At 34.3% G+C, this 10569-nt stretch overlaps 1 protein-coding gene across 1 annotated transcript; it reads right to left on the bottom strand.

The window, feature by feature from the left end:
• Nucleotides 1-5253: 5253 nt before the first annotated feature.
• On the bottom strand, nt 5254-10569 carry LOC147559155 (type I inositol polyphosphate 5-phosphatase 4-like). The gene is made up of 14 exons (XM_086660947.1): nt 9343-10569; nt 9167-9254; nt 8768-8836; nt 8534-8621; nt 8319-8423; nt 7447-8227; nt 7163-7350; nt 6953-7061; nt 6717-6865; nt 6308-6601; nt 6133-6193; nt 5793-5828; nt 5507-5675; nt 5254-5424 (listed from the first exon to the last, which is right to left on the bottom strand). The coding sequence occupies exons 1-10, from the start codon at nt 9370-9372 to the stop codon at nt 6376-6378; spliced, it is 1833 nt and encodes a 610-aa protein (XP_086517073.1). The 5' UTR covers nt 9373-10569; the 3' UTR covers nt 5254-5424; nt 5507-5675; nt 5793-5828; nt 6133-6193; nt 6308-6375.

The raw sequence follows: 10569 nt of genomic DNA, 5'->3' as shown, positions 1-10569 counted from the left end.
TGCAGTATGGAATTGGGCGAGATTATCGTGAAGTTCACCGTGCATGCAAGTTGACAGGTGTGAAGTTAGTGTAGTTTCTTTTAGGACACTTGGTACTTGGTAGTGTTATTTCTCAAATGAATCCCTAGTCTATGATTAGATGCCCGTTTGTCTCTTAATTTATCAAAAATGTCCAGATGGCCCTATTTTCTAATTTTTAGGTCCATTAAATTTTAATTTTTTAAGAACTTTTCAAAAATGTCGTCATTTTAATTCCCACATAATCAATTTACCTTTTTCTCTCTAAAAATTCTCTCAATGACTCTTTCTCTTCCCTAAATTTTTTCTCTCTAGAACTTCACCTTTTATTTTAGGAAGAAGTAAAATAAGTCATTAAGAAACAGAACTATTGTTACTCCACCCACGAGTTATTAGTTTTATTATTAAATTATATCAAATTTATGTTTATTATATCGCAGGTATCTTATTTTGTTTCTTGTACAAAATTATCCGAATTAAAATTTTGCATTGGACCTATAAATTATCAGCCACATTCCTTTTTTTTGAAATATCAGCCGCAACTCCGGTAGAAGACAATTAACAAAAAATTATAAAGAACATGACAGGATGTTTAGTAACCTCTCTTCATAAAAAATAATAAAAAAAAGTTTCTTACAAACTCTGCAGTTGTACATAAAGCAATTTTTAGATCTTCATCTCACATCATTGTAAATGTAAGAATGAATAAATTCACAATGTGCCTCAAATATTAGTCGTTTTGGGTTAAAACAAAATAACTCGCGTCCACTCGCTTTTAGTAGAGTGGTGGAACATTCTTCCTTAGGTTGATGAAGTCTTGAGATCAAATCTCAATGAAAGCAGTTTACCTTCCGTATCTATCTTATGTAATTAAGGCAATATACAAAATAGAAGTAAGAATAAATAAACTTCCAGACCTCTTAGGATGTTCTTAAGAGTCTTTATATGGCCCTAACTGTAAGGTCTATAAGGTGTCTTAGTGATGGCAAATGGCAGTTAGAGTGATAATTTAATTTATGATATATTCCATAGTATCTGTGATGTTTCAATGTCATGTAAATGTAACGACTCTTGAAGTCTAATGTCAAGAAAAAAACTACTCGCATTAATTACTTTTAAATAACAAGAGTAAAAAAAGGGTGATTCTATAGTCACCCCACTTCCCTCAGACTGTCCAGTCTGAGACCTTGTCTATGATCTCAAATTGTTCAGTATCAGACTTTTCAAACTAATACGAGTCCGAGACTGTTCAAAATTTCAGATTAGAGAAACCAATTACTACTTTACAAATAATTCTAAAACCACTCGAAATCAACTCAAATTGGATAACATACATTTTTCAAGTATCTAACCACTTTAAAAAAAGTTCAAAAACTAAATTAAAAGATAAATCATACGTAATTATGATTTTAGAAGTGGATGTTAACAAGAAATTAAGATCTTTTTTCTTTAATTTACTTCTTCAATGATCAAACTAAAGATCATACCCCTTATAAATTACATAAAAGATCTAAGATTTTGACAATTATTATTTTAAAGAAATCGAAATCCAATAGGGCTTGAGATATTTACAGATTAAATAAGTACATAAATTGTGGTGCACCTATAGCACAGCGGCCCAAAACAAAAGAGTGAAAGGCCAATAAAAGCATCCGGGTGAAAAATGAGAGGCATGGGTAAACTAGGGATAGCCTGATATGGGTGTTATGATCATAAATAAGGGATGTACTTAAGAAAGGTGTAAGGCGCGTGTCAATTTCAAAGCCATGTCCCTATCAACTAATTATATGCATTTAATTATCTAACAATATAAGAGTGGTCAAATAGTTTTCTTATAAGAGTGGGTTTTGAATATTCAGGAAACGTGTTTTTATTTTGTTTCAGTAAAGAACGGATCGGTTGCTTGAGAAAACGATAACAGTAATGGGACCTACAAATTTTCACTCCTCCCCAAGTTCCACCTACCCTACCACCCAATAGATTTTTTATTTACGAGTCCTACCACCAAATAAAGAAATGCTTGAAAAAACAAGAACAAAAATAAAAGTGCAAAATTAGATTCTATTCTATATGATTTTGCAGTTGGCCCACCTGGCTACTAGTCATAAATATAGAGAAATACTTTGTTGCCTCATAGTTTTAGATGACCCTAGTTAGAAGAGGGCCCTCAACAAAAAAAAAATAAAAAAATAGTTAAAAGAGGGCCACTAATTATTTGTAAAATTAATCTTCGTAAAAATAATGAGGGTCACCTTATATAGTATTTAACAATATTTGTTTGTCCCATTATATATTTATATGATTTTAAAAGTAAGTATTTTGAACTATTATTGATCTTGTTCACTTTATTTTCAAAACATCATGTACTTTAGTCAGACATAATAGTTTACACCCATAGACTACATATTAAGATGATATTATCAGTATATATAACATTTGTCGAGCTTTATTGCTAAGTTCGGTTTTAGTGGCTCTTTGTATACTAAATTACTATGGCTCATTCTCATCATAAAAAATATTACTATGGCTCTCATATTCATGAAGTAGATAGTGGATAGACAACTTGCTTCGAAGACATTTGTTTAAGAAGTTTAATGATCTTTATTCAAATTCTAATTTTTTTTCAAACTCAAAATTTATTTTTTTATATTATGAGTTGAAATAAATCCAATGGCCAACGAGACTCCCCACACGACTGTTGGAGTCTCAACGGCCATGGCCTCGTGGGGCAGTTGTCCTCAGTCGACTCTTCTTTAAAAGTCTTTAAGAGTCTACACAAAGGCTTGAGGCTCAGAGGCAAGTGCTGCCTCCGGCTGGGACCCTAGGGACTGAGGGAAATTTTGCACCTCAGCGACATTGGATTGGAGTTGCTCTGTGAGGTCTAATTTCATGCAAAACCTAACTAGGAGGAGACTGAAGACTGAATAGGTAGGTTCCAGAGAGATTATAGAGGGAGAAAGTAAAAATACCAAGTACCAACTAAACAGATGTGATAGTTTTACGGCAATCCCCAGCCTACTAATAGTAGTATATATGATGGCATGTCTCTGAGCACTGACTTTTAGTCCATCATATTCCATGACAAAGGGTTTCTTTTTGTTTCTTCTTGTAAGGTGTTGTCTACTAGGTGTGCTCATATCAATCATTAAGATTTAAACCACTATTAAAACACAGTAAAAATCATTCTACTCTTTAGATATCTAGTAGTACAGATTATTTAAAGAAAAAGTTAATAGATCCAAACTATTATTTCTTTGTCTTCTTTTTCTTTTCTAATGATCAACATTCTATGTGACATTCTTCAACAAAAACAATTAAATTAAATAGAAGTAAACATTTGTGTTTTTTTTTTTTCGTTGAAGGAGTAGACATTTGTGTGACAAACTATTTTTTATATATGTTCCACATCTCAATTGAAGTTTAATTTGTAGGAAGTTATCATTTGTAGATCTAAACTCTCTCGGCCAATATGTGTGAAATATATAAACTATGTATTCTGCCGATACAAATAGACAAATTGGAAAAATTAATGTTGTATATGTTTAACTTGTCCGGACCTTATTCTGCAACTCTTAGCCCTAATTCTAAATTAAACATCTTTTAGAATAACTTTAAACATAGGATGACAGTAATACCCCTCTATTTTTGTGCCAATCCAAACTACTATTATACTCATAATTAAGAAACATTAAAGGTAAAAGAGTAATTATGTGGTTTGGACATTTACAGCTTTCATTAGCTGATAAAGCCCCAATTTAAATGTTTTGGAAGCTAAACTCTTCTATTAAATCCAACTTTTAATCATTTGCGAGAAAAACAAGGCCACAATCACAAAAAGGAAAGACAAATAAAGGGCAGTTTAGTCATTTAGTAACGAAATCTAACTTAGTTAATTGATGAAAACAATGGATCAAATTAATAATTAAAAGTATCCAATACTCATTTGCCACGGCAAATGATTTGAAGACTGTAATTTAAACATCTTTGACTCCCAAAGATAACAGAAACCCTTTTGCTTTTTTGTTTTCTCCCTTTGGCAACCTCTACGGCTCTACCTACGGGTGGGAATGGGGCCGGGTTGGGTGACCACGGGCTCACTCCTTCACGGTCGGGCTGATCAAACTAGAACCGCTCATGAATTTTTTAGGTTTATCAGATTTATGCTATCCAAAAGATTACGTCTTAATTTACCGCTACTCCCGCAAGGGACACCTTTGAACGCTGTTGAAATGAACACATCATCGCCAGTATGCCACCACCTTGTAAATCACTTGGACTTGATGAAAATTTGAGAAACCCGAGTGTTATAAATGAAGATCCCGAGTGTTATAAATGAAGATCATCCAAACATGTGATCTTTCGTTACTATGTGGATGAAACCACTGTAACTCCCTCTATATTTTTAAATGGACGATGACGGACAAGTATTGAAGGGTCGGGTTTGGGCAGGATGTTGTGTACCAGTTCAGAATCCGACTACAACCACCTTATTTCATCTGGTAAGTTGAGTTGGATCTATCATCGGGTTTTGGCTGGACTCTAGCAGCGTCAGGTGTTGATATCGGGTTTTGGGTTCTCAAACTTTTTCATGAAAGAATAGATTGCACAAAATATCATGAAAATGATCCTTCGGATCATTTTCAAACAAGTTAGGATTAAAAGTCTAGCGGTTCTAATAATATGAACGAGCAAGGCTTTTCTGAGTGAAGCCCAACCCACCGATCAATTACTCGCAGGGGGAGCTCCTCGTGGGCTTCGAGCAGCTCGTTAGCCATCAGTCCGGGACATTATCCCGAACTTCGGCTCAACTCCCTTCCTTAAACATGTGTGTCCTTCGAGTGTAGAGAACAAAATCTTTGTGTATAAAGAAAAAGATTTATTTCTTGATATGTAGATGGGTACAACTAACAAAATAAAAGAATTACTATTTGTGAACTACTTTTCTTTTTGTAAGTGGTATTCTGAATTTCACAGGGATTCTTCAAGAGAATTTGACTTCCGGTTGTACCAACAATTACTGTACCTTTGCTTCTTTTTCTCTGCATAGCTAAAGCTATGAAGTGATATAATCATTCAAATTATTCATACTTTTTTCAGTTAGACAATTCACAGATAAATATTCAGAATCCAAAAGCAATCCAAGTTTTTTAATTTGAGTATGTTGTTTTAATCACTTTTGATAAAGATTATGCATCAAATCAACTAATAAAAAGCTCTCTAATCAAGAAAGAGAAAGAAAGAAAAAAAAAAAGTATATTCAAATGATAATAGTTTTGATCATTCTTTCATCACTACACTATTTTTTCTTCTAAAACAATAATTTCTCTAAAAATTCTGTTAAAAAACAAAAGAATAAATAATTCGGCTAATACCCATCTTGGCAAATTTCGATTCGTCGAGCTCATCCTGCAAAAACAATAAAAATGTTAGATATGACCTTAAGGAAAAAAAGATTTGAAGACCAAAAGGCATTTAAAACTTCACATACCTGATTCAAGGAAGAATCATTTCCCTGCTCTTTTTTCGAATCGTCGAAGAACTTGGATTATATAAGCTAAGTGGGTAATCGAATTAAGAAATCAAATCGGCTAATTTATCGTTAAGTAGGACTTTCTTGATGTGGGTTGGTATATAGTCAGCAGCAGTTTTTACATAATCTGGAATAAGACAAGAAAAAACACATAAAGACAGTTTAGAAAACATAAGAAACATAGTGTGGGGATTCAAAAGAACAAGTGAATTTAGAAGAACAAAAAAAAAAGTGAAGAACTTACTTGTTAGGGTAACAAGGTTTTCGTCGTAATGTCTGCCTGCAAATAGGGACCATTAACAAAACAAGAATAAGGACAAGTAAATAATGAATTAAAGCAACTTTCAAATAAAGAAAGTTCGATATGTAAGTTTGTAACATCACTGTCAAATATGAAAGCGAATAAGTAAATGGTCCAATTTAATCGATTTGTTATATGAATCTACACACTAAGGATTTGAAATCCTCTCATGTATGAATCGGAAAATGGTTCATAACCCGGGTTTAGCCAACTAATGGTTCTATCGTGATTCAATCGTCAAATTGAAACTTGCAAATTTGATGAAAGTAACTTAGATGATCACCTGTTTGCTTCAGGAGACAATCTATCAGAGGTATTAGAGACGGATGTGAAATGCAGAAAACCTGAGTATAATTCATATCTATTAGTAGAATTAGAGTGACAAAAAACAAGTAATTGATAGAGAAACAGTACTATATCGAAAACTTGTTTTTTTTTTTTGTAATTTGGGACTTTACCTTGTGGGAAAAAGAATGCAATTAGTGGCTAATTCGCCTGATATTGGGTCTCATCAGATTCCCAATCATTAGAAGAAATTGAGTTCAGTGTACCCAAATGAGTTTGGTAAAAGCTCTTCTACCTCAACCCGAGAACTACAATAACTCATACTTCTTCTAAATCGACTACGGTTGATTGAATGAACCTCTGCTGTGAATAGACTATAAACGGGTCTGTGATCTGATAATGTAGATTCACCTCGAACATAAGATAATTGACGAATACCTCCTCCATGCCATAATATACGATCACACCTTCACACACAGATAAATATCGAATAAGTCCCAGTTTACATTCCAAAACTCTTAACTATACTAGGGGAAATTAAGATACCACGGTGATACTTTATTAGTACAGTTAGGTTCTTACCATGCGGGGGTTCGTCGTTTCTCTTTAGAGTGCATGTCATCTCCTGCATATCGATCTGAATTATTTGAATACTTATAGGTGGGTGGAAAATATATTTTCCCTTCTTTCCACCCATCAAAGACACGGCCACGCCTCTGCTCTAATCGAAGCTGATAAGAATAAAACTAGAGATTTAGAAAAACAAAGTCAAACCAGAGAAACGAAAAAGGCCTAATGGAGATATTCAAGTGTCGTGCCTGATCATTTTCAAGCAACGCCCTCCAATTTTGCATCTGAACAAGTGCTTTAGCAGAGCGATAAGAGAGGGCAATTCGATAATTCAAATCTCCCAACCATATAACTCGACTACACAAAATGAAAATTGAATTAGATTATGAGAATATATGAATAACGAAAATCTTATGGAAGTGAAAACTTCAATAGAGTTTGAAGATCATGGGGCTTACTCATGCTCGAGGATTGTTTCAGGGGACTTGTCATCTCCATTAACCCGTGGAAATCTTGTTTTCCGGAGGATCTCCATTACATCAGAGTTTCTTCTTAGTTCGTCACCTTCCTTTTGGCCCGAAGTTAAATGAGTACATATAAAGCAAAAGCTTGTTTGATGCAAAGACATGCTAATCGAGATTGAACCCTGGAAATTCCAAATTTTAGATAACTATCTTAGTTAAAATCTTGTTTCGTGAAGGAAAATATTCAAAAAATATCATCTAACTCGCTAAATATGTACCTTGTTTCCGAGATATCCCATTAGTCCTCTACCAACTGAAGAGACTTTCATACTACGCACATCTTTCTTTATGTCACTCCTTACCCACACGGTAAGAAATATCCCAACCATCTGCTTACCAGCTACTAAGCAGTACCTTGATCGTCCTGCTGGTCTGTCTCTATCTTCCATGGGCATAGGCCCACCATAACCATAAGACATAGGTGAATAATATGCTGTACTAGGTGATTCAACAGTTCCATTATCATCATCAGAGGATCCCCATCTGAAACTTGGTCCAAAATCACTTGGCCTTTGACCATAATCGCTCATCCGATGACTATAATCGCTTGGTCTGTGACCATAATCACTCGGGCGATGAACATAATCACTTGGCCTGTGACCAAAATCACTTGGTCGTTGACTATAATCGCTTGGCCTCTGGCTAAAATCACTCTGACGCTGGCTATAATCACTTGGTCGTTGACCAAAAATTACACGATCACAAACACTGTATCGTCGATCGAGTCTAGGTTGGTTGTCCATTCTCAAACTGCTACTTGACTGAAATGATCGGCGGTGAAAGAAAGATGAGTTTCTTCGCCGTGTTGAACCCTCAAAATCTGCATCTAATTCTGCAATAGGATCTGGAATAGGAGAAGGAGTATAGCAACTTCCACTTCCATTGTTCCCAGGAAGGTTGTTTAGAGTTTTCCGAATTAGAGCCAGCCATTTCTTTGCCGGACCATTGTCTTCGGCTCCTAAAACGTTTCCAGCATTCAAAGGAACAATTTCCTGAAACCTGAGAAAGAGAAAGAGGAACAACAAAATATATCTCATTTCGTTATTGGAAATTACAGTATAAGAAGATAAAAGGTATAAACAACACATACCCAAGAACATAAATATCAGCTGGAGGTGATGTGTGAAGCCAATCTTCAAGATTCAAATAGCTCGGTGGAGATTTTCCACCAACATTCCAAGTAGCTACAAAGATCCTATTCCCCATTATCGAAAAACGAAATCAGAAACTGCAAATCTTATTCAACTCAAACATAGTCAAAGCACAAAAAAAGAAGAATACTGAAAGAAAAACAAATGAACATACTTGTAGTTATGAATATCTATAACTTGAGCTGGTTCAAAATCGACTGGCCCAGGCTGAACTCGATCGTAATTCCTCTGGTCTAATCTTTCTATTCACACCCAAAAAAGAAAATTGAATTACAAATCAAAATGAACCATAAAGTCATTAGTATCTGACAATTTTCGCTTGAGGGGTTAGAATTGAGAGAAGGATGTGGTCCAAAGAAAGATAGATTAAAAGGGTTTGATTCTGAACCTGTTTTGCTTTTCTTAATTGTGCAAGACTCCCTCTCTGAGAAGCTGTTCCTCCATTCTCCATCACCACCTGATAAAGTAAATTAATAAAGTTGTGAACATCTCGGTTTGATCAATGTTAATGAATTTAGCCCCACATCTTCAAACTAGACAAGAAAAGAAGAAAAAATTTTGAATCTTTTAAAGGGTTAAGAAGAATTGGAAATCTCAAAGATGCAAACAAAAAGTTGCACAAATAACATAGCCTCTACTAGAAACTATTTCAAGAAATTATATAATTGAGAAGAAAACCCAGTTTTCAGTTTATGGCAAAACCCCAAAAAAACCTAATTTTTAACCATTGAAATCATTGAATAGGAAAAAAGTAAATGAAACCCAAATCTCTAAATATGATGCTTACCTTCATAGCAAACATCATCTGCATGAAAGTCTTCTGCTTTACTTTTGATGTTAAACCATTTCCTAACTAGGCTTTTAGACCATGAGAGCTGTTTTTGTTTCAAAAAATTGATTCAGTGATGTTAAAAATAGAAGGAGAAGTAAAGAATAAAATGTTGAGTTTTAAAAAAATCAAACCTTGGATTTCTTTGAGTTACCATCTCCCATTGTTTCAGCAACTCTTCATACAGATCTTCAAGTTTCTTCTTTTTGTGAACTTCTCTTAGAATGAGAAGAAGAACATAGAAAGAGCTCAACAATTCAAGGAAACCCCAAAAATCTAAGAAAACCAAATGATCACTTCAATTGATTCTGGTTCAAAATAAGAAGACTAATCAACAAATGGGTATCTTCAATTCTTCTTATTTTCTCAGTTTCTAAGTGAACAAAACAAACTGAAGAAGAAGAAGATTCAGCTTTTCTATGTTATTATGGTTTCTGGGTTTTGGTTCATTTGCTAAGCAAACTAACAAGAAATCAAGTCTTTTGCTTTCTTCTTCTGTTTTTCTCTTCTATGGTCAAACTAAAAAGAGAAGAAGGTTAGAAGCTCAAAATAGAAGAAGTTCAAACAAAAACTAAGTGTGAGAAAGAAAGAGAGAGAGAGAAATGTTGTTGTGGGTAGCAGTTAGAAGAGATTCTATAGGTAGAACAAGACAATGTCCTAGACAGAATTAAAGAGCAATAAAAAGAGATAGAGAGAGAGAGAGAGAGAGAGAGTTTAGTGAGAGAGAGAGTTTAGTGAGAGAGAGTCCCTCCTTGTCAAAAACAGCAAAGTGTTGTGAAATTTGAAGAGAATAAAGTGCAGAGAAGAGTTGCTCCCTCTCAAGGCCTTTAACAACAAATCAAAGACCCACCCAACATATAGTTTTTTCAATGGACAAGTTCTCAATATACTCAACAGTTTTTTTTCTCTCTTAATAAACATATAAAAAAAACTACTGAGGATGCTGTCTCATTCTCACTTTCTCTCTCTACCCTCACTTTATTTTCTCTCTCTTTAGTCTTCACCACCCTCCCTTCTCCCTTTGGTCAGCAAAGTCAAGGGTCCTCTTCTTCTTTTTTGTTACTACCCCTCTAAAATTTGGTCTACCATGGGAGAAGAAAAAAGCAATTAAAGAAGAAACAAAAGAAGGAAAAATAAAGTTAAAGAGAGAATGTATTGATGTACCATAGATTGATTTGTTCTTTTCTTCTTTACATTTCTATAACTTTGTTTAATCAAATTTTACACACTAAACACAAAATTTTAAAGACCCTATTCCCCTATAGATTTCATTAATGGGTTTTAGAGTGTTTTTGGGTTGTTTGTAGGGAATGTTATAGACAACACTTTTTGTATGGGGAAGGGGTTTTTGAAGGTAACCC

The sequence above is a fragment of the Eschscholzia californica genome, unplaced genomic scaffold (genome assembly GCF_041429995.1).
Source record: "Eschscholzia californica isolate CP2 unplaced genomic scaffold, dmEscCali1.0.p SCAF_2, whole genome shotgun sequence".
NCBI lineage: Eukaryota > Viridiplantae > Streptophyta > Magnoliopsida > Ranunculales > Papaveraceae > Eschscholzia > Eschscholzia californica.
Note: the sequence above shows the minus strand (reverse complement) of the source record. Positions and strands in the feature narration are given on the sequence as shown.